Source organism: Enoplosus armatus, chromosome 9 (assembly GCF_043641665.1).
Source record: "Enoplosus armatus isolate fEnoArm2 chromosome 9, fEnoArm2.hap1, whole genome shotgun sequence".
Lineage (NCBI taxonomy): Eukaryota > Metazoa > Chordata > Actinopteri > Centrarchiformes > Enoplosidae > Enoplosus > Enoplosus armatus.
Window position 1 is genome coordinate 9,894,253 of NC_092188.1, and position 22,607 is coordinate 9,916,859.

At 39.8% G+C, this 22,607-nt stretch overlaps 4 protein-coding genes across 9 annotated transcripts; 1 reads left to right on the plus strand and 3 right to left on the minus strand.

Annotated features, from left to right (window-relative positions):
* Positions 1 to 480: 480 nt before the first annotated feature.
* Positions 481 to 4,816, minus strand: ing4 (inhibitor of growth family, member 4). Of its 6 annotated transcripts, none has more exons than XM_070911934.1 (8): positions 4,780 to 4,816; positions 4,236 to 4,307; positions 3,338 to 3,504; positions 3,081 to 3,195; positions 2,868 to 2,979; positions 2,597 to 2,741; positions 1,368 to 1,429; positions 481 to 1,225 (listed from the first exon to the last, which is right to left on the minus strand). In XM_070911934.1, the coding sequence occupies exons 1-8, from the start codon at positions 4,814 to 4,816 to the stop codon at positions 1,186 to 1,188; spliced, it is 750 nt and encodes a 249-aa protein (XP_070768035.1). In that variant the 3' UTR covers positions 481 to 1,185. The 6 variants fall into 6 exon arrangements, with proteins under 6 accessions (XP_070768035.1, XP_070768038.1, XP_070768037.1 ...); XM_070911937.1 differs by having other exon boundaries at positions 2,597 to 2,701; positions 2,840 to 2,979; XM_070911936.1 differs by having other exon boundaries at positions 2,868 to 2,965; positions 3,079 to 3,195.
* A 705-nt stretch (positions 4,817 to 5,521) lies between these two features.
* On the minus strand, positions 5,522 to 11,757 carry nop2 (NOP2 nucleolar protein homolog (yeast)). Its single transcript, XM_070911944.1, has 16 exons — positions 11,684 to 11,757; positions 10,486 to 10,613; positions 10,300 to 10,342; positions 10,156 to 10,220; positions 9,479 to 9,810; positions 9,003 to 9,240; positions 8,694 to 8,893; positions 8,469 to 8,558; positions 8,002 to 8,089; positions 7,736 to 7,876; positions 7,273 to 7,412; positions 7,084 to 7,173; positions 6,855 to 6,977; positions 6,602 to 6,699; positions 6,366 to 6,502; positions 5,522 to 6,271 (listed from the first exon to the last, which is right to left on the minus strand). The coding sequence occupies exons 2-16, from the start codon at positions 10,589 to 10,591 to the stop codon at positions 5,847 to 5,849; spliced, it is 2,316 nt and encodes a 771-aa protein (XP_070768045.1). The 5' UTR covers positions 10,592 to 10,613; positions 11,684 to 11,757; the 3' UTR covers positions 5,522 to 5,846.
* A 257-nt stretch (positions 11,758 to 12,014) lies between these two features.
* Positions 12,015 to 14,056, plus strand: emg1 (EMG1 N1-specific pseudouridine methyltransferase). The gene is made up of 5 exons (XM_070912523.1): positions 12,015 to 12,164; positions 12,320 to 12,421; positions 13,138 to 13,279; positions 13,390 to 13,595; positions 13,674 to 14,056. The coding sequence occupies exons 1-5, from the start codon at positions 12,015 to 12,017 to the stop codon at positions 13,785 to 13,787; spliced, it is 714 nt and encodes a 237-aa protein (XP_070768624.1). The 3' UTR covers positions 13,788 to 14,056.
* A 2,415-nt stretch (positions 14,057 to 16,471) lies between these two features.
* On the minus strand, positions 16,472 to 22,556 carry kel (Kell metallo-endopeptidase (Kell blood group)). The gene is made up of 18 exons (XM_070912566.1): positions 22,530 to 22,556; positions 21,085 to 21,391; positions 20,696 to 20,995; positions 20,447 to 20,568; positions 19,796 to 19,954; positions 19,620 to 19,691; positions 19,315 to 19,503; positions 19,029 to 19,189; positions 18,813 to 18,930; positions 18,617 to 18,712; positions 18,417 to 18,515; positions 18,245 to 18,322; positions 17,778 to 17,884; positions 17,602 to 17,691; positions 17,432 to 17,499; positions 17,097 to 17,257; positions 16,930 to 17,019; positions 16,472 to 16,839 (listed from the first exon to the last, which is right to left on the minus strand). Exons 1-18 carry the CDS (start codon positions 22,554 to 22,556, stop codon positions 16,693 to 16,695), a joined length of 2,391 nt encoding a protein of 796 aa, XP_070768667.1. The 3' UTR covers positions 16,472 to 16,692.
* Positions 22,557 to 22,607: the final 51 nt, after the last annotated feature.

Consider the following 22,607-nt stretch of genomic DNA (forward strand, 5'->3'; position numbering starts at 1 on the left):
TCTATTAACCAAACAGTACAGCTTTGTTGTTGTGAATTAAGCTAGCCAGACAAACAACAACTAGCTACTGCAGGCTAACTAGCTAGGCTAGCGTTAACTGTGTAGCTGAACTTGTTGGCTGTAACGTTATTACTTCAACAAAACAACAGCTGCCAAACATGGCCAACAACTGTTTTACTAACTTAGAAACATAATCCTCACCTGTAATGCCTGCGGTCCCGTCAGCCACAATTTCGACCTCTGAGGACAAAGGTGTTGTCTGCTCTATCCAGCGTCTGTAAGCGGTTTGAATCCACTCACTTTCAAATTTATTTGCACATCGCGCCAAAGCAATGAACGCTGACGTCACACGCATGCGCCTTGGTTACCAGGGAGTTCCACACAACACTACCACCTTCTGGAAAACGCTGAACACTGCAGCACGGCCAAGGTAACGATAAACACAGAGACAAAGACAAGTTTTTTGAGGTAGTAGCTGTATTCAAATGATTGACAACACAAGCACCCCCTCTCCCCTGTACCAATGTTTCAGCTACAGAAATGACAATACTTTTCACGAAATGTCTTACTTTCTATACAGCACTCAATCAAATGTTAAAATTAAATGGTTTAACTCACTACCACAGATGACTAATACTGTCAGGATGCAGCATTTGTCTTCATACTCTTTTGCCCTCTTGTTATACTTAAAACATAAAACTAGTGTTCCAAGGCTAAGCACAAGAAACTAACCATACAATAACGCAAAAAAGTATCCATGGGCAAACTGTTTTCAGAGAAAATACTTAAAACGTTGTAGTTGTACATGTGAATACAGTATAAAGTATTGTGACAAGTTAGAACTGTTAAACCATTAGGGGCAGTTGTAGTGTTTATTATTCACTCATAAAACAAAATGTAAAAAAAAAAAAAAAAAGTCACAATAAGAGCACCAAAGGTAACTAAAAAAAAAGAAAGTATTGTTAACCATTTAAAAAAAAAAAATCAATATTTAAATACATTTGTAACCACTTGACTCCTTCACACACACTGCATCAGATCCAGGCAAATTACGTAAACCAAAAGAAAAAGCACCAAATGTTAAGGAAGATGAGAAACAAAAATTCTAGTAACTAATGAAGAAATATTCTTCTCATTTTTCATCTCATCAGTGTCCACGTTTTGTTCCAGGAAAACCAGGCGTTTTTATTTTCTCTTTCTGTCTTGAGAGCATCGTGGACAATACCTGCATGTTATAGATAAAAAACCCCAGCAAAAACATTTAGTTGACTGACTTGAATGAGTAACAATTCACACTTTTATTGATTGCAGATATTGAAAATAGGATAATCCATTACAGCCTCCATTTCAGATACTGGGTTTCTTACCATTTGCCTCTTGGTTTGGTTGTCAGGCCCACGCATGCAAAATGGAACCACTCAATGGAGCACTGGAGAAAAGACAAAAAACGATAATGTGCTGTTAAGTATTCTTGCAAATGGTGCACTTAGTCCAGACAAAACCATTCAGAACATATGATCAAAAGCAAAATCAATCTTTTCAAATAGAGACCTCACATACAGTATGTGTAGTGAGGCATCTGCTAATTAATCACTCGCTCTGTCATCTGTGACCTTATCCACAGAGGAAGAGGCATGAGACTGCAGGACTCCTAAACCTCTTAATTTGTGGTTAGCATCTAGGAAATATATGTAATGGAGAGGGCATACATGTACTCTCTATGTAGCTGATTATTGACATATAACATTATTAAAACTTCTATTTCTTATCATTATACTTATAATCTTCTTAATTCAGGCCTGTGCCCTGACGGTACCTTGCTGTTGACCTTTGTAATACTTGAATGGTATTTAATCAAATAAAATCATAAGTCACAGTAAAGGACCCATGAAATTAATAAATACGTTTTCTTTTCTTTTTTTTATATATGCGAAATGTCACAAAAAGGCAAAATTACAACCTTTCCTCTTCCTGTAACATGTCATTGCTCTTGAGATATGTACACTGTATATATAAATATATATATAAGGCGATGCAACTACCACAAACAGATACAGAATCCACACGGTACAAAACTATCTAGAACACCATTAATAAATAATTAATCTGTTTTGATAACAATCACTATAATAATCACAATTGTATCTAATAATTGTTTTTACTATGTAATTGTCATTTGTATTTAATTACATACTTCTTTGTAGGCACTTTTATCTGGTGGCTTCTGTACTTGTATTTGCAATGAGCACTACGTTGTGAGGTCGTTTATCCCTATTCCTTTTTCTTTTTTTCTTCAGTTTCAGTTCACAACATCACCAATATCTCTAACAACTTTTCCACTTTGTCGTCCTTCACCTCTTCTGTAAATGCAACTGATACTACTACAAAAGAGAGTAAAGAGCAATGCCAGTGTCCTTTTTGTGGTGTTTACCCACCTACTTTTAAATTCTCAAATCAAATCCCTCACAATATTAAGTCACACCCCAACATCTTGTATAATGTAAAAATAAGTAAAAAGATGTGGGAAAATTACAATAAAAAAAGTACTGACTGACGCCTGACTGAGACTGAAAGGGGGCCATGAAACAAAACTCACATCAGTGTTGTCACAGCCGATCATCTCGCCGTAAGAGACCTGATGGCACAGACAGTAGGTGGGTTCGTTGGGGTCCACTGGCATGTCCAGCACATCAGATGGGTGAACATTCCCAAAGTTGGTGGTAGGGCTGTTGAATTCTCCTCTGATGATGGGAGGGAAAGTATTGCGAGTGAGAATGGGAGTGTGATCATAAAACAAACTAAAAATTATTGACTTCAAACATGAAAAGCAACACTTGGCCATCACAAGCTGGAAAGTAGATACGTACGGCTGAAGGAGTTTGACTTTCTTCTGTGCACTCTTGGGACTGCCATCTTCATCTGAACTCTTCACTTTAGACCTTGTTTTAGCCGTCTTCTTTTCCTTCTGTCTGGACTCAGCTGGAATTACACAACCACTTTAATATTCCACTATGTTCGGTTTTGGTTGGTCATCGGTGCAAGAAAATAAAATATATTAAGCAAATATAAATGACACACACCTTTCTTCCCCTTACTGGAGGTGGAATCATAGTCCGTGCTCTCGATCTGCTTTTCCTTCAGGTCAGCTTCAAACCGAGCCAGGTCTGTATCAAGACGCCTGATGTGTTTGTCGACCTGTAGAAAATAGAACTTCAGCGGACTGATTGCGGTGCATATTTCATGTACATTCAGCACAGTGGGTCTATTTTTCCCCCGAGTTTTCCCACTCACTTACCTACAGATGTATGTAAAACATGTTAATTTCTAAGATACTAACCATCTCATAGGTCTGCATGGCCAGTTGCACCTTATCATCTCCAAACTCCTTGCATTTACTGTAAGACTGCTGAATCTGCCTCAGTATGGACAGCTTTTGCTCAGAGGAAAGAGTCCTGGCGTTGGCTGTGTACTCTTTAGCTAGAGAGTCTATCTGTCCTTTTAGATCTAAAAGAGAGACAAGGAGTAAAACTTCTAAAACAACATTGTAACTGTTAAGCCAATGTTACCAATGTGATGAAACTTCACTGTACAATTAATAAGTCTCAAATATGCAGAAAATAATGACAATATATTTAAACATTAGTAATCTGTTTTCTTGTTTAACATGCATAAAATGTTAATTTTATTTATGTCTAGCTCATGTTGAGCAACACAAGAAATAGCTAGGAGGATATTTTGTGAATTTGAACATCACTCACAATTTATTACACTAAATTTACGAAACTCAATTATTACCACATGTGCTGTTCTTTTGTGCTTACAAACTATTGGGAGGCTGATGTACTTGTATTCCACTAGAGATCATTGGTTTCCAAACTTTTTGGCTTGTGGTCCCTAAAAATTAAGTAATGTCTTCTTGTGAAAGTTGTATTTCACATGAAAATGGCAAATATTAGAGATTGAAAAAATATATATAAATCATTTGTATGACAATTGTTTTCCCTCCCTTTCTTATTCCTTTAATTATCTTGTGACCCCTCAGACTTCCCTTAACATCCGGTCCTGACCCTCAGGTTGGGAACCACTGCATAGATCATTTTGTTTAAAGAGGAGACAAAACAGTGGCGTAGTGTGCTTTAACAGGTCTCTTTTACTAGATGGAGAGCAGACGGCATGCGATTTCACATCAATTCAGGGTTAAAATCCACACCAATTACACAGTTCATTGTTCTTACCCTCTGTGCGTTGATCTAGATCCCTCATCAAATTGAAGTTTCTCTGCAACTCGAAGGGCAAGTTTTCTATGCCTGGTGTGGTGGAACGGGAAACAACAAACAGTTTAATCCCACTTTTAATGAGATCAACATGAAACACTAACGTTGATGGAGGCAGGATAGCTAGCTTAATCATATGCGCTGGAAGATGCTTCGGCTGCCATTATCGATAGCGCTTCAACTAATATTAATTAATTGCAGTAAACAGCAAGGGGCACGAGGACAAGTTACTTAGCTTGTTAGATTAATTTAAACTAGACCAGCATGGCTAGTACAGTATGTGTGCTGTAAAATCTCAAACAGCATCATTTCTTCGCTAGGTTACGTTGCCTTGTTCCAGCAAATAGACTGAGCCTAAACCCGCTGACCGTTGGGAAACGGTTAAAGCAGTCTGTCCCGCAAGCGAGTTAGTCAGGGGCTATATTACACAATGAAAGACAAAGTATAAAATGAGCTAATTATGTTGAAATATTTTCCAACATGTTTAATGCATAACACTGCTTACTGTCCAAATAATGCTCCAAATACATCCCCGCCGCCATCTTAGAAAATGTAAACAACACAGCTTCCGGTTCGAAATGGGCCAATCTGATTGGTTGTTTCTGCACTCTTGGAACACTAAAGGAATAGTTTCCAGCACAAATCCCATTCAAACTGGTGTTTATTCAAGTAAAAACTCACATTATCAATACCAGCAGGCATATCACGCCCATTTAACAAATTATAGATTGATAAAATTCACAATAAAGAAAGCTGCAGTGTATTCATTTATACATTTTAATTCAAGATATAGCTAATTATATTCTAACTAGTCAAAGTTAAGACCTTTCTTATTACATTCTGACTAATAGCAATGAACAATTTAATTGTTACAAATCACTTTTGAATATATGAAATTGTGTATTTTTTGATTTACATTTTCACTAGTCAGAACTCAAATTCAAGATACCTTCAGTGTAGTTCTGACTACTCAGTTCAATTAATGATACCAATTTGGATGTTTAAAAATGAGTTACCACTAGTCACATTTCAATTGCAGATAGGCGAAACTGGGATGATGAGTAATCAGAACTAAACTGACAAGTCAAAATACATTTCTCGATGTCTAAAATGTGATTAGAGATGGAAAAGTGAATTAGATGCTATAAGTGTTTTCCAAAGCTGACTTGAACATTTGCTCCAAGTTACCCATCAAATAACCAGATGCTCCAGGTGTACTTAACAGACAAGTAAAATTCCCACTGATGAATGATCAATCAAACAAGTTAAAAAATTTATTATGTTTCACAGATAATAGAAACTGGTGCACCCTGCAATTAAATCAACAGATAAACATAATGAATATTCTGTAATACAAATAAAAGAGGGAAGACCCAACTTAAGTGAGAGGATCGTTTATCAGTACAGTTCATTTGTACACGGGCATTACAATAATATCTTACTGACACATACAGTATCGCTGCTCTGAAATGAGCACACCAATCTGAACTCTCGTTAGCTGACCTGGGTCTGTAAGGAAGCTCTACAAAGCTCTTACGTTATCTAGTACACTTTATCACACTGTACACACCGTCACTCTTGGTCTTGTTTTTCCAACATGTGCTTCAACTTTTTGAATTTATTCTTTCCGATTCTGTTCTTTGACATCACGGGTGTTTTTCTATTTTTGCCCTGCTTTTTCTCAAATCTGCTCCCTTCCTTTTTGTCAGCCTTTGATGCTTTAGTTTCATCAGCCGTCTTCACTGTGGGCTTGTTGGCCTTTGCCCCTTTCACAGTCTCTCCATCCATCTTGGCAACCTTTGCCTTTTTTGGTCCAGCGGGTAAGTCCTGTTTGCCTTTTGACGTTTTCTTGGCTGCTGTTCCATTGGCTTGGGTTTTTTTCTTTAAGCCGCCTGCCTTGCCGGGGACAATCTTCTTTGTCTTGTCACTTTTGGATGGTTTCTCTTTGGGAGAGTCTGTAACAACTGTCGCCTCAGGAGCATCTGCGTTTTCTTCCTCTACATAAATGACAGACACAGAGGATGAGCTAATGTCAAACAGGGTGACTTATCATGATGAAAGCTGGCATGTGCTCATAAGAGAAATTGTTACCTTTTCCTGCTGGTGCAGTTGGAATTACATTGGAGAATTTCTTCAGCTTGGCCACAAAAAACCCATCCATGTTGTGGGAATGAGGGTAAAATCGTCGAGACAGCCGCAGAGAAGGATGGAATCTGCGTTCTTTGAACCTAAGAAATAGAAAAACAAATTTAGGGTTGAAGGTCAGTGTGCTTGCCTTTCAATAACTGAACCACTTGGTGAAAACACACATTGGTTATCTTATTTACCTGGTGAAGCCTTCCTTGCCAAAGTCATGTCCTGTGGGAACTAATTTGACGTTCCTTTTCTTTAAAGCGTAGTCCACCACCCATTCATTCTCCTCCACCTGGTGTAATACATATATCAATACTTGATCAATACTAAAGCCTTTCTGCTGAATATTTCAGACCCTACTCACAAATAACATGTAAACCTAAGAATGAATTAAGAAGACATGCAACAAAACTAAATTTGAATTAGTTGCATGTACATTACTCGTACCATTATTGAACATGTGCAGTAGACCAGATATCCTCCTGTAGGGGACTCAGCATTGACAGAGTCGATGGCAGATAGAATCAGTTCTTTCTGCAAGTGAGCAGAGCGAAGGATGTCTGCCTCGTCCTATCAGGAAATAGGAGAGTGGAAGGGAAAAAAGTATTAAACACTATTTAAAACCAAAAGTATGTATCTATATGATTGTTTAAATGAACAGCAAATGGTGTTTTACCTTACTGGTCTTCACAGCTGGATCTTTAGCAATGACCCCTGTGCCTGAGCATGGAGCATCAAGCAGCACTCTATCAAACCCACCCATTACCTGGAGGCAACATTTTCCACAAGTCAGTACACTATATAAACCTGTAGAATAAATGTAAACCACAGAGATAATGTTCTTCTACTGATGTATGAACGTTACCTTCGGGAACTGCCTTCCATCGTAGTTGCAGACAACAGTGTTGGTGACCCCCAGACGGTGGATGTTGCCCACCACACTCTTCAATCTTTCTGCGTTGGCATCATTAGCCACGATCACGCCTGTGTTTCTCATCAGCTGAGCTAAGGGTGGAATGTTCACATATACCGTTAATTGCATTTAATTAGCAACATTCACTGGTTTTCTCTAATGTAATAATTTGATGCTTTTCTTCATCATATATGATAGTAAACAGAATATCTTTGGGTTTTGGACCGTTGTTTGGATAAAATAAGGAATTTAAATACGTCATGTTGGGCTCTGGTAAATTATAATGGCCATTTTTCAAATGTTTCTGACATTTTACAGACAAACGTTAGTTGCAGCCCTAGACAACATTACAGTTTGAAACACCACATGAAAATGACAAAGTGTTACACTTTGTGTAATTAACAGCACATCTTACCAATATAGGTGGTCTTGCCTCCTGGAGCTGAGCTCATGTCCAACACTAACTCTCCCTCCTGTGGAGAGAGCGCCATGACTGGCAGAAAACTGGAGGCTCCTTGCAGCATGTACTGACCAGACAGATACTCTGGGGTTGCACCTGTTTTAAAACATGGAAAGAATTACAGTTAAAGCTTGTGTGGCTACAGACGGCATCAGATATTGTACAATAAAGATCTTTAATCGCTCAAGTCAGAGCGCTGACATGGATGCACTGAAACTTACCTACAGGTACTGAGGAGTCATAGATGACCAAACCTACTTTAGACCATTTCCCCAGTGGATCAAGGTTCACTCCTCTGTTGATCAAGGCCTAAACGAGGAAAACACAGACCACTGAGTTCAACATACGAGCAGCATATGACACTAAACAATACCAGTCAAGTAATTTAATGAGGAGGTTCTCTTTGTGTTCAGTGGAGGTTTCTGGGTCAATGACATAATCAAAACTAGAGCCAAACATGTGTATCTTTTAATGTGGATATTCTTCTATTGAGTCAATTTACATTCATGACATAAATGTAGTTTTATTTTCTGCATTTACTCATTTGTTAAATCCTGTAAACAATTATATTACTACTTCATTTTTGCTATTTAGTGAGTTGAAACATTATGAAGCATATTATGAATTTTGACATTTGAAAATATTGTTATCTGCTATTTTATCCATCTCTCCCACCCCGAGCAGTTACCTGTGCAAGATCCCGCCTCCTTGTTTTCAGTGTGTTGGTCCGAATAGTGACGGGTCTCTGAATTTCATTGGCCTCAAGGAAATCAACCAGCTGTAAGCAAGAAAGAAAAAAAAAATAACATTCATATGTTTTCATTTAACTCAACACACAATCTCTATCAGGTCATTCATTGTATCTCTATCATTGTATGGGGGGGGGGGGGGGGGGGGGGGTAACATCATCCACCTCTGAAAGAGGGAAGAGGTCCATTAATTTCTCAATGAGGAAGACATTGTAGCTGTAGTAGGTGCAGAGATCCTTCTTCAGAAGAGAGATGTACTCTGCTCTCTCTTTCCCCTCCTCCCTTTTTGTTGAGAAATTACAAAGGACATCAATGTTGTCCTTTATTCTTTGATGGATCGTCTTCAGGTCTAGAGGCAGGACACCTAAAAATGCAGATAAGAAAAGGATTTAGACTTCTTGCAAAACAATTCAATTTGCTACTTTAAAAAGAGAGGAATCTTATTGTGGGAAAAAAAACTGTACGTCACTCACCTTCCTTCGCACTTTCCTCTGCCCCAGGTAGCCTAAACTGATCCATTTCATCTATGTTGGTTTGTACTGTGTCTTCCTCATCCATGTCAGCATCTGATTTCTTTTCGTCTTCATCATCATTCTCATCATCATCATCGCCATCGTCTTCCTCATCATCATCATCATCTTCATCACTCCCTAGACCCATGGTTTCCTTCAGCTTTTTCGCTTTCTTGGCTGCACGTTCGATGGGAAGAAGCTACAACCAAGGAAAGTGGTCATTAAATTATACCAACTATATATTTAACACATTAACCAGCCGTAAACTTTGAAAGATGGGAAGAAATTTGGAATCTCTGTAATAAAATCAGAGATTGTATGTGCACATTTCAACATCTGAATCACAATTTCAGTCAAATTTCCAGTCTTAAATACAGAAAAGACAAGAAAAAGAAAAAGGAGCTAAGAAAAAGTTATAGTAGAACCATTTCACATACTTCCTCTCCATCACTTTCTTCTTCAGCTGCTTCCTCACCACTGCCGTCATCAAGTGTACCATAGTCGTCAACCATTTCATCATCATCATCGTCGTCGTCATTATCATCATCATCACCATCATCATCATCCTCATCATCATCTTTCTCCTCTTCTTTCACTCCTAATTTAGCACCCTTCTTTCCTTGGTCTTTTCCTCCCTTCTTCGGCTGCTGCTGCTCCTCGTCTTCCTCTTCCTCCCATTGTTCATCACTGTCATCCTCACTTTCAGGTTCATCAATTTTGCGCTTCCTCTTTGCTGGTGTCAACCACTTACTATTCTCATCAGTGAATCCTTTTGAGAAAAAAAAAAAACAGACAATAAATACGATGTATTACTACTTTAACAACAACAACAGTCCAAAGACATCATTTGAAGAGACACAAACATTTTCCTTATTTTTTCTTTATATATATATATACACTGTATAATATCTGTTGCTCCCTTAAAAAGGCCACTAACCTCACCATGGAGACGGTTTTACACACAACAGATTTCAGACTCAAAAAACACCCACAGAACATCACAGCCATGTTTTCTCATTGTTGTAACATCCTTGACTTCTTAGCAGGAGCTGGATAGTAATTATCTGCACTTGTGTATTTAGAAAACATCCACCACAGACACTGATGTGGTTACCTTTCTTGGGCTGTTCCTCAGAAGCATCTTTAGGCTTTTTCAAATTCTGGACTCTTTTTGCAGCTCTGTAAAATTACAATATGAATGAGCAAGTTGTAAACGGAGTAATATTATTTCATGTCATGTTGTCAGTCGACCTCTTACCTTTTCCTGGATCTACTTGACAAACGCTTTGGTCCTGTTTCCTCTGCAAACAGGAAAGACACACTTTGATCAACAAGCCATAATGACGCAGTCAGCAAGATGAAGTGGTTGTTGTTAAACAGTATGGTATATATTTCCAGAGTGAATGTGCGTCTTTATAAATAGCTGATAATACACAATAATCACCATCATTTATGAACTTGGCCAACTCAGTCTCTGCTCCTTTCTGCTTCCTGGCTTTTTTCCCTGGCCCTCTCTTCACCTTGTTGGTGGGATCCAACTTCCGACCCATGACTCAGAGTTACACAAACACACTGAAAAGCAGAGGAAAATTACGTTTCATCTTTTCAAAGCCTGTGCAAAATGTCAGTGTTTATGAACAGAGATCACTGTTGGTGCGGTCTTTAGACCATGATATGTTGTAAAAGGACTCATTTGCCTAGAAGCAGAAAACTGCATAACTTCATAACAGGGAGGTTTGGGTGAACCACAAAATGTTATATACCTTCACATGTAACATATAAATGTACTGAACTTAAGTAAATTCCACAACCGCCCTTAAACAGTTTATTTATAGGATCATGTGGTTACGGATGAAAAGTTTCCATTCTTTGGTTAAATCTCAAGGAATCTAATTTAAATTATTGTGATTAGACAACTGTTGTAGCGAATATACAAACTGTCTAACAGCTGTTTTTCTTAACAAAGTAGTTAACCTTTAATAAACTTGTATTGAGAGTCCCATTAGGATATAAGAGCTTCCCTATAATAATTCCATAAACACAAAGACATTGGTCTTTGATAGAAGACTACAACACTCTTGAGAGTCATTCTGGGAAGCAGAAGTCTCTAAGTAATCAAAGACTGTCAAACAGTGACACTGCCAAAAACTTGAGCATTGTAGATTAAGTCAGTAAAAGGAATCTGGAAACTGATGATTGAGCTCTGGTGGAAACAGGTCTGCAGACCAACTGCATGTCAGAGGCATGTAGCCAGATTTAATCATTTGTAAAACATAAACACTTACAATGGTATCTTATTTCAGTGATAAAGAGCGAAGCCATGCACAATAGAAAACAGTCTCACACATTAATTATTCTCATTATTTTTTTGTGTACGTTCTACTAGTTTTATGGTTTTCCATATGGATTCAAAATTACATTGCTAGAAACATAGCTAAATGTTAAATTACAAGGTGTTCAAATGCTTTTACACTTACGGTTACAGAGTAATGACAGAATAAGTTGCAATAGCCAGTTACAGAACATTAGTTGACCCAACTCCGCATGTCGTGTTTTCAAGACAAGGCTAAGACCTCGGTTATTAACACTGACTGACTGAGTCTTTGCTAAATGTGATCAGCAACAATTCTTGACATACTCACCGATTAATCTGTTCCTTTTTGACCCAACGTCTGATTGCACGGTGTAAGATAAAATGTCCACACGTGAACTTTCCTTCAACACGTTGTAGAAGAACATCCGGCGCACATAAGTGACGGAGTGATTGTGGCGACCACGCGCGCGCACACACACAAAGACAGTTGAGACACCGTTTTAAAATATAAAATAACTAATAGTCAAACTTAATTACATCACCTAAAATGTAGTTAGCTACATTAAAAGGCGCAGAGTAAGCACTTACTAGGCACCCGCTCGTGAACGCGCACTTTTGCCGTGACGAACACATTCTGCGACAGTCCATCTGAAGGCATCATGGCGGCTCCTAATGGGAAGAAGCGTGGTCTTGAACATTTGGACGAATATGAACCAAAACCAGCCAAACACCTCCGCAGCCTGCACGATCGTATGGCAGAGAGGAGACTAGTTGTTATTCTGGAGGGGGCTTCGTTAGAAACAGTGAAGGTAACGCGTCAGGGTTGTGTTTGTGCGTTGTTGTGATGCAGCCCCTACCAGCTACAAGTGGAAGTGTCATCAGTAACCATACCTTTTAAATTGGGGCAACTGATACAATAAGTGAATTTATAGCCAATCCGTTTTGCATGTTTTGTATTCCCCAGGTCGGAAAAACCTTTGAGCTGTTAAACTGTGACCAGCACAAAAGTATGATCGTCAAAAGTGGAAGGAATCCGGGACATATAAGACCAGATATCACACATCAGGTAAGGACTCATCTCAGAGTAGTGTATACAACTGCATTCTCCATTTATGTCTGAAATGAGCGATTTAATTTCAATTAATTATTTGAATTAAATCTGACATTTGAGCAGAGATTCAGAGGTTTGGAATGAGGCTTGTCAGCGTCCTCCTGTAACCTCATGGAAGAAACCTAAAATGTAGAACCTGATGGATATATTGGCATTATGGCCGATTTTAGTTTATCACAGATACTCTGGTGTTGGCATATATCAGACTAACATTTGCAAGACATAGCAGTAGTGCACTTGTGTGGTATTATAAAAACTGTGTCACCAGTACATAGTTTGCCCACCAGAGAGCACTGACACGTTTATTTAATAACACAATTCAAGGGGTCCTCATTAAAAGTTTGTTTATCCTATTTGTTTGTCTTAAAAAATGTCCGTCATTAGTGTTTTAAAAAAAAAAAAACTAAACTAACTACATATAGAAAGCCTCAAAAGGCCAGTGTTGTTTGGCCTTATTTTTCACTGAATAAGTTAAAGGAAGTTAATCTAGCAAAAGTAAACTAATTACATCAAGCATGTCTGAAAATTAATTACAGGTGCATCTGCTTATTATACTGAATCTTTTATGTCTGTGTATTGTGTCTACAAGTAAGTATTTTTTCCGTATGTAAAGTTCTTCAAGACATGCCTGTGATAAAGAGCTGTATCTATGACTGTTCTCTTTTTATCAGAGTCTGCTCATGTTGATGGACAGTCCCCTGAACAGGGCAGGCCTGTTGCAGGTTTACATCCACACAGAGAAAAACGCCTTAATAGAGATCAACCCACAGACCCGCATCCCAAGAACCTTCACTCGCTTCTGTGGCCTTATGGGTAAACTGCCATTGTTGAATGCTTTCTGTATATTAACTACATATATGTTGAGTTGATCTTTGTGTAGGCAAAGTACAAATCTCCTGATCATTCTTCTTCTTCTATCTTAGTTCAGCTGCTGCACAAGCTGAGTGTCAGGGCTGCTGATGGTCCTCAGAGGCTTCTAAAGATGATTAAAAACCCAGTGTCTGACCACCTGCCTCCCGGCTGTCCACGCATTGCCACCTCCTTCTCTTCTGGAGAGGCTGTCTGCCCCCGGTCCTTGGTGCCAGAGGGACCAGCTGCAGTGGTGATTGGAGCATTTGCACATGGAGCGGTGAGAAATGGCTCTAGATGTTGGCTGATTCACGGCTTTAAGCGTCAAATATCTGACTTATCTCTTTGTCTTCATCAGGTGAATGTGGACTACACAGAGAAGACTGTGTCCATCAGTAACTACCCGCTCTCTGCAGCACTGACCTGTGCCAAGATGTGCTCTGCCTTCGAGGAAGTGTGGGGTGTCCTGTGACAAACAGTCAGTGAACTACTGATGGTGACCAGGCAGAGACCGTAGAGTACATGGACATGTTTTAATGGACTAGGAATGGATATAACAGAAACGTTGGGCCCAAAGTCCATTTCACCAGTGATGCCGTGTGGACTACAGACATGTTCCCTGTTATACACTGCATGTGTATACTTGTATGATGGTGTTTGGCCACCATGTGGAATATACCCAGTGTTCCCTTTTCATGTAGAAGCATGACTACTATTTTATACCATTATCAACTGCACCAATTACTGAGTTTTGGATTATCAGTCATTACAGTTACAATAAAATATATGATTAAATAATGAGTGATTTTGTTTCATATAGACTGAGAAAAGCTCACAGAAGGAAATGAGATGCACAGTGGAGACAAAATATTACAAGATAAGCTCATGGATTTCCCTGAGAACATGGAACATAAGGGTAAAATGAAAATACATTTTTAACACAGCTGATAAATACATCAAATTAATACAAACAATTTCAGGATGGTAGAATTTTGAGTTTATTTCTGTTCACCATGAGTTACTCTAAATGCTGATTTTAATGGTAGTAAGCTCTTCTCCTGGCAACCCGCCGTTGCCGTTTTGTTTTAGGAAGCGTCTGTCTTGGTGGCTGTCTTTTCCTGGAAGATTTATACGCATGTCTGTTTTGCTTTGGTCGACGTGTCCAAGCCCTTTGAGCCTTCCTTGGTGCCTTTCGAACCCATGCAGCTCGGTTTGTTGCAGATCTGCCTTTCTTCCCTCCTGGCTTTGGCGACTTTCTTCTTGCTTTTGGTGTCTTCCTTCTTGGTTTGTGGGATTTGGCTGCTGCTCTGCGAGTCTCGCCTGCTAGTTTGTGTGACTTGCCTTTTGGTTTGGGAGTCTTTCTGGCTTGTCTCTGTGACTTTTCTGCTCCTTTGGGGGATTTGCTGGCTGTTTTGCTCTGCTTCAGATCTCCTTTTGGTTTTGGGGATTTCACACTGCTTGTCCTTACTCGCTTTGTGTCTGTCTGTTTCTGATTTTTCTAGAAAATAAAGGATTGAAAATTACAGGTAATTTTGGATCATTGTTGACAAGAAAAAACCTGTTGTCTCTCACTTTTACATTGAAATGTAAAGGTCAAGTGAACACTGCATCACATGAGGAAGAAAATTGCTGCTGCTCTTAATGGCTTGAAATTTAAGTTCCACTTTTGGCCTCATACCAATAAACTATATGTCGAACATGTACAGAGCAATTTTCTGCCCTACTGTTTGTCATCCAGTGTTGTATAAATTTACAGGAAAATATGTTACCAAATGATGTAGGCAAAAGTTATTTTACCTTATTGTTGAGTCTGAATGATACATTTCTTGTAGTTCGTACAAGTGTGTCATTGTTAACCAGCCTGTTGGTCACCATGTTCACCCGTCTGCTGTTTTTAGTGACATCGTAGCCTCCAGCAGCCAGCGTCTGCTTGAGCTCTGCCATAGAGATGCCACCTCTGTGTTTGCACTGGGAAACGACACTGAGGATGAGCTCAGAGACGGGAGGTGAGGTGGGCTTTGCCGTGTTTGTCTTGGGTGCATTCTCATCCTTAGTTTGAATCTGATGCTTGAAAAGGCGAACAGGAGTCTCTGAGAGACCAACAGAGACAAGAGAAGGTTGTGTGTCATGTCATAAAATACACTAAATTAAACGGAGGATATAGGAAAACAGAGTGTGTATCTTTTTCCAAGGACCTAATTAAAATAAAGATTATTATGATAGGATAAATATAAACCTAGTTCTATATAAATTTAATCATAGTACAGGCAGGGCTATCATTAAGGACACTGAGGTCATTATTTTTTTGCCGTTCCTCTTTTATTTTATTTTGTAGTAACGTGTGTGGGTTGGCAGCATCATTTGGGAGTTTACACACATGCTGAGTATTTCACAAGTGGATTCCAGTATTTTTAGTCCACACATATGGGCATCAGCCCCCCCATCTAGTTCACCACAATGCTTTTTAAAAAGAAAAAAAAAACTCTTGATGGCAACTTTAAGTGCCTTTAAGTTTAAATATTGCTGTGACTAGCTAGCTAAGGTTGGCTAACTGCTAGCTAAAGGTACTGTAGCAGTTAGCTAACTGTTACTCACTTGGCAGAGAAATCTTTCCCTTTACTGTGGACTCTTCCTGGTTCTGGATGGCTCGTTTCAATAGTCGGCCCAATCGCTTGGCTCCTGCTTTTCCAAGACCTTTCCCAGTCGGAGTTTTAGTAGGTCGCCCTATTTGTTTTATCACCTTCAGATTTGTATTTTCTCTTGCTTTAATGTTGACATTAGCATTTTCCTGTGCGCCCCTCTGCGAGGCTTTCTTGGCTTTGGCTTTCCTCTGCATTTTAGCTGCTAGCCTATTTCATATTTCAGAAAGAAATCTAAAAACTACACAGCTGATTGCTGGAAAAGTTTGGCCTGGCCATGGCCTGATTTTCAAATGGTAATTTTGTGATTTGTTTTTGAAAAATAACAATTCTTTAGTTGCTGTGTAACTGCTGGACAAAACTAAACAACTAGGAGCTAATTTATAACTAATCTGTGTTACCATGGCAGTACATAAAGTGAAACTGAACATTAAGTTAAAATTGTTTTTCAAATGTTTATTTTATATGCACAAATACATAACAATTGCTTGTGCAATCTATGGAAATACAAACATATCTTAACAATAACTACTGATACAAAAAAATGTCAGTGTTTTCTTGGCTTGTACATACTGTAGGTACTCCTCCATAAATATCTGTTATATATACTATCTTTATTCTAACAACAGTTTGCCAATATCCAGAGTGTGCTTAATTTCTACAGCACCAAGTCGATAGATAATCCATAATAATTAATAACTACAAAAACAAAACCCACTGGTCTTCAGAGGAGTGTATTCAGCATGTTGGTAAAGAATGCTGCAGGGTTTTATTGGGGCACTGTACGCTTGTAGGACACAGGTCAGATTTGGCACAAATGACTGTAATCAAGAAGGAGGGCTCCAAGGGCATGAATTCACGGTATGGGTCTTTGTCACAGTTAACCTGGAAAAGAATAGATTGAAAGACATGGGACCAGTAGTGGAGAGGAAAGGAGGAAATACAAATGGAAACCTAACAATAGAAGCATAGTACCTGAGAAAAAGAAGTGAGAAACAGACGATTGTATGACAGTCCTGAGATGGAAGTGTCACTCGGATGGTTCTTTAGACTCTGATGATAGGCCTGAGGAACAAAATGTGGATGTATGAGCTTAATGTTGTCGTGCACTCAGAGACTGAAGCCTGAAGATGGCTGCTTACCTGCAATGCTATCTGCAGTGCAGAATACTGCACCCACGCCTCCTGCTGCTGCGCTGCTGAGAGAGAAAACGCTCCGCCTCGGCCTGCTTTTTCGGTCACCGTGAGGTAGTGAGCCCACACGCATTCCCCCACAGCATGCACCGTCTCACTCTGAGAGAAAACTACACCACAACAGAGAGATTGATATGATATTGCATTAATCAATCTGTTTGCGGAGTGTAGAGAAGGCAGTTTTGATGACTAAAAAACTGTATTATTAATGTAATTTACTATGAATGTAAACATGATGTTAAACACAATTGTTCAGGTGGAGGACAAATGTGAGCTTCTCTTACTGTCAGGCAGAAGCAGGTGGAGGATATCTTTGGCGATAAGGAAACCTATTACACCATAATTCATTGCCCTGTAATGTAGGAATAAATGAAACAAAGTGTGTACTATAATGTTCAATAATAAGTCTAATATGAAAAACCATAAGAGTGCTTTTCAGTGTATTATTCCTTACCTAGGACAGGTTGGATGGAAGAGATGAGGGACAAACATTCCCATGGGAAAGAGGAGCTCATTACCCAGGAGAAATGGTGTGACAGACAGACTAAAAGAAACCAAGAAAAGATTAAATGCATCAAAAACTCAAAACATTCATCTTCATCTTCTCAAAGAATAGAGGCAGACACTTACATATCAGCCGCCTCAGTCAGCTCAGTCAAGAGTTGACTGCGTCTCTTTTGCCACAAGGACAGTAGCTGGACATAGTTGGAGAAGAAGCTATGTGTGCTGACTGTCACCTGGAATCATACAGGTTGTAGAGTCAGTGGTGTTCCTTGTTTTCTGCTGTACTGCTCTTAGCAGTCGCAATTTAAGACCAGATCCATAAAAAGTTAAATGAGTTTATGTGGGTTTTACTAGGGTTAAACTCAATGGGAAGGTTTCATTCGAAAATAAAGAGGTTAACATCTTTATACCCTCCTTGGCCACTTCTGGTACACCAGAAACACTTCTTAATACAATGCAGTCCAGTTCAACACCTCAATAATAAACAGATATTTAAATGAATACCTCTCTGGCTCTGTTGCATTACATTTTGCAGGTGTACCTAATAAAGTGGACACCTAATCTTTTAGAGCCAATAGAGGTTTGTAATGTACCTTGGAAAAACGCAGGTCAAGCTCAGCATCACCAGAGATCTCTTTTGTAGTCCAAAGTCTCGGGATTAAAGACTGAACCTGGAGGAAGACAGGCCTTATTTAATATTAGAACACCAACAAAATGCAGTTTCAAAAACACAAGTACAATAGCTATTCTTGCCTTGCATATTACCTTTTTCATGACAAGCTGGAGAGACTTCTTATCTGTCCACTTCAGTTCATGTAATTTGGACTTGAAGGAGGAAAATATATTTTGAATAATCTTCTCTGCCTGTTGAACAATAGAAAATCTTAAATACACTTCATATCAGCCCCATAAAGTCAATTGCTGCTTAATTCATTATGTCCCAAATCACTATGATGGCTACTCACCTCTCTGTGTGCTGTCCTTTCACTGAGAAGGTCCAGAAGAACTAAGTCAAATCCTCTCTCAGTCTCTAACACGCAGTGTCTCCAGCGAGGGGCAACCTGGTGAAGAGGTCCATAATGAAGATATGACTCAACAAACCAACTCATAGGTGTCATCTTTTTAAAAGAAGTACAGAAGGCTACGTCTACGTCGACTCACCCCCTCAGTGTTACCCAGAGCCACAGACAAATTCTTCGCTGTTTCAGAAAATCTGGAGTCTAGAGCAGGCATCAGGGTGTGCAGCAGATTGAGGACCATGTAAGTATGAAGGGGGGCGCTGAGTGGAATCAAATATGGCAGCACAAGGTCACAAAAGAAAAAATGAAACATCTATGCATATTTGAATGTGAGTTTTTTTTGTGTCACTTACAGTACCTGGTGCTCAGCTCATGCTTGTTTAGCCATTTTACTATGATGCGGGACATTTGGACAATGTAGGGTAAGTTATGCAGAAGGACATAATCATCTTCGACGAGGGGCAGAGGATGGAAAGCGGCCTGCAGGCAGCCCAACCAATCAATGGCAGGGGCCTGGCTCTGTTGGCATATTTACATAAAGAAAATCAATTATTACAGCAGACTCAGAGTGTGTGTGTGTGTGTGTGTGTGTGTGTGTGTGTGTGTGTGTGTGTGTGTAGCGACACATCATCCTCCTCCGGTACCTGTAGCTCTTTGATGGTCATGCGCTGATAGAGCTGTCCTTTTGACAGGCGATAGTGCAGAGGTGCAGCAGCCACAGCGAGCTCAGAGGACAGAGAGATGAAAGTGCCCACGTGCATCATGCTGCTGCTGGACGGGGCCCCCAACAGGTCCAGGTACCTCTGACATGATGCCAAGAAGGGACGTAGCGTCTGAATGAAAAGAGACAGGAGAATGATAATGGAATGCATTAGTGGGATGGATGAGTATTGTTGTGTTCATTAAAAGATATTTCTTCAATCAATAGGGATCTGGCTAAGTCCTCAACCTGAGTTTTAGCTTGAGACTTCTGTGTCTTGCTGTTCCATTCAATCGGGATCAACAGATCTGGCTGATCAATCTGTTGACAAAGAGGAGACTTGAGTTAAAGCAATAACCTACTTTTCTGTGGCAGCGCTCCCACAAGCATGTTAGGACTTACAAATAATGCTAATAGATACTGGCCTGTATGTATCTTTTGGTCGTCCCGCGGGCAATCTCGTTTGGGTCTTTGCCCACATAGAGGTTGAAGAATGGAAAGGTGGCGTAGTCTCTCATCAGCAGGCTCAGGGTGGAGTTGAGATCAGTCTGATTCCACTGGCCTGACACTGCCCAGCCCCCCAGCTGCATACAGACAGAGATTAAACATAAAAAAAGGGATTAGCAGAAGTAAGAGAGTGGGCCGCAGATGTTAAAATGAACACAGCAACTTTAAACATGTTTCCTTTACAAATAATGCATCTCCGATCTGAGACAATCAGCATCAAATATGTGAAATTCTGGTTCTAAGTACTTTTGTCAAAACAGGAAAAACTCAACAAAGTTGTTTTAATCAAAACCATACCTCACGGTGGTGCTAAAGGAAGAGTCAGAGCATCACCAAAGAAAGGCTTCATCATCTAGGAACCATGAATGAGCCATGCTGCTGAAAATCCTGCTATGTTAGTGGTAGGATGCATCATTTCTGTTTCTTGCAAACTCTGATGAGTGTTGCCTGAGTTACCGTGTATAATGGACAAATGAATTCCCTATAACCTATAAATGGTGATAAGGAAACATTGCATTTGACAACCTTTCTTTTGGGATTCAACAGCCAAAGGCGCATAAGTATCTCACTTTCTGGATGAGTGTGAGGAAGGGCTCTGCTCCAGCAGTCTCTATGGAGTTGGTGTCCAAACAAGAACGGTAGAATCTTTTGGCCTTCTGCACTGCTGTACTACCCGGTCTGTCGTTTGATTCTGACAGACACATCAAGAAAAACACAATTCAGACAGTAAACTGACATATGATGTACTCTCCTATACAGAAATACTATTGGATAAAGCAATACAATGCAGAGTGGTGGACTTGGTTGCAGACTCCTACCCAAAATCTCCACCAGATACTGCAGCAGCACAGTTTTTCTCTCCAGTATTTTCTCCTCTCTCAGCCCTCTGTCTTCTTTCTCTTTACTTTGTCCTCTCCTCTTTGGCCACATGGCCCTTTCCCTCTGGTTCTGTGGATGTCCAGGGATGCCCTGACCTCTTTGTCTCCCCCCACTGTCTGGTGAAAGTCTGTCAGATCCACATGTATACAAGAAGTAATCACAGGGCTGCGTGAAGGGATCAGCAGACATGGACAGACGGGCCGAGGCCCGCTGACAGGCTGGGGAGAGACATGGAGTCTCTACAGGAAAGGGTGAGAGAAGAGTTAGACAAAATGCTAAATTCTGAATTCATTGTGTCATGTTGTTGCGTATTTCTCTGGAGGCCTACCAGTGCCTGCCTGGTTATTGGTCCTGTGTTGAAGATGCTGATGCATATAGTAAATTATTCCCAGAATGGCAGCACATAAGGAGAACCCCAAGAGGAGGAGAAGCAGCCTTCGATGGTTTATCCACACTGGCTTTGCTTGGTGCTGGTGCTCGGGGTTAGACTCTGACAGCTGTAGCTCAGGCTGGAGCTGGGTTTGTTGGTCGGTCTCGGAGGGATCTCGGGTGGGGAGTGGCAGCTGAAACAGAGGTGGAGGCTGAAGCCGCCTCTCAGGTTTTGGCTGTGACGATGGCTGGACTGATAGCTGAGGCTGGAAGTGAGCAAGAAGAAGAATTTATCTGGGTCAACTGAAATACTATAACATCTTTGGAAATATGTTTATTTTATGTAGTTGCTCCAATCATTTTTTCTAACAGAAGAAATGTATAAATATACATGATTTGATGTTGACAATCCTGAATACAAGCCCAGTGCAGATGTTGCAGAGAATGATGTAGCCCACTGTTTTCAACCTTTATATCTGAGCAATGTTTTACCAAACAGTGACGTTCCCTTCCCTGGAGGTTTCATTTTAATTAACGTCAAGACTTGAGAAAAGCCAGAAAAATTAAGCCAATTTTTGTGTGGCTGAGTGTTTTTAATTAATCATCTGGCGTCGCCTTAGATTTGTCTTGCAACCCCATTGGAGCATCCAGATCCCCAGGTTGGGAGCCACTGGTGTAATATATATATACCATCACGCAAACATCATGATTGATAAGCCACATAAAAAGTGTTATTAAACATTTGAGGACATGAGTGTGCTCATCAACACATCCATTCTTAACATCTTGAGTAATTTCCACTGCTCTGCACAAGAGGCCTCTTCATATTTCCTCAAAGAACCACTGGGGAATTTCTGTTCTCACTACTTTCTCACAGAAACAAACACTGCTGGCGTGTGAGAGCCCACTCATTTCAGAAACTAAATGTTACCATCAGACATCATCAAGTGCTGCCACATGAGATGAGAGTCATTACAAAGTGGATATTCATGTATTTCAAGTTTTAATCAGAGAAATCATACTAGCTTAAACTGTAGACTCCACTGATGAATCATTTACTTTTCTATTATTACTTTACAGTTCAGTAAAACCATACTGCATGTTATTATCACTCTTACTGACCAGCATGTCTATGTACAACATGTGTTCTGTCTTACTTCTGCCATACTAGTTACTAGAAAATGCTGATAAAAACAATCTCAGTTCGTATTTTGGCGTCCAACATTGTAGGCAACAGAGTGTGGCCACATTGCAGATTTCACCAAACCACACATAATTTGAATAATATAATTTGCCAGGAACATAGATGGCTCGGCACTCACATTAGCCTCATTACCATGTGAATGTAGTAAACACAGCTTCATAACAACATGGTCAACTTCTTGTTTTTGGAAAGGATCCTACCTCAAGCTCTATTGGAGTTTCACTCATTCTTAGTATATGGATGTCTTGCTTTGTGTTTCTCCAGTGTGTTGCATCCTC

Excerpts from the sequence above, each read along its gene's own strand:
- ing4 (XM_070911934.1), bottom strand. The coding sequence starts at position 4,816 with ATGGCGGCGGGGATGTATTTGGAGCATTATTTGGACA. Across the intron at positions 4,308-4,779 it reads TTTGGAGCATTATTTGGACA|GCATAGAAAACTTGCCCTTC; the intron begins GTAAGCAGTGTT and ends CCACCACACCAG. Across the intron at positions 1,226-1,367 it reads ACCAAACCAAGAGGCAAATG|GTATTGTCCACGATGCTCTC; the intron begins GTAAGAAACCCA and ends TATAACATGCAG.
- nop2 (XM_070911944.1), bottom strand. The coding sequence starts at position 10,591 with ATGGGTCGGAAGTTGGATCCCACCAACAAGGTGAAGAGAGGGCCAGGG. Across the intron at positions 8,559-8,693 it reads ACCTCTTCCCTCTTTCAGAG|CTGGTTGATTTCCTTGAGGC; the intron begins GTGGATGATGTT and ends TCTTGCTTACAG. Across the intron at positions 6,700-6,854 it reads ACTGCACATGTTCAATAATG|GTGGAGGAGAATGAATGGGT; the intron begins GTACGAGTAATG and ends GTATTACACCAG.
- emg1 (XM_070912523.1), top strand. The coding sequence starts at position 12,015 with ATGGCGGCTCCTAATGGGAAGAAGCGTGGTCTTGAACATTTGGACGAA. Across the intron at positions 12,422-13,137 it reads GACCAGATATCACACATCAG|AGTCTGCTCATGTTGATGGA; the intron begins GTAAGGACTCAT and ends TCTTTTTATCAG. Across the intron at positions 13,596-13,673 it reads GAGCATTTGCACATGGAGCG|GTGAATGTGGACTACACAGA; the intron begins GTGAGAAATGGC and ends TGTCTTCATCAG.
- kel (XM_070912566.1), bottom strand. The coding sequence starts at position 22,556 with ATGAGTGAAACTCCAATAGAGCTTGAG. Across the intron at positions 21,392-22,529 it reads AAACTCCAATAGAGCTTGAG|CCTCAGCTATCAGTCCAGCC; the intron begins GTAGGATCCTTT and ends GCTCACTTCCAG. Across the intron at positions 17,885-18,244 it reads TTGACCTGCGTTTTTCCAAG|GTGACAGTCAGCACACATAG; the intron begins GTACATTACAAA and ends GTATGATTCCAG.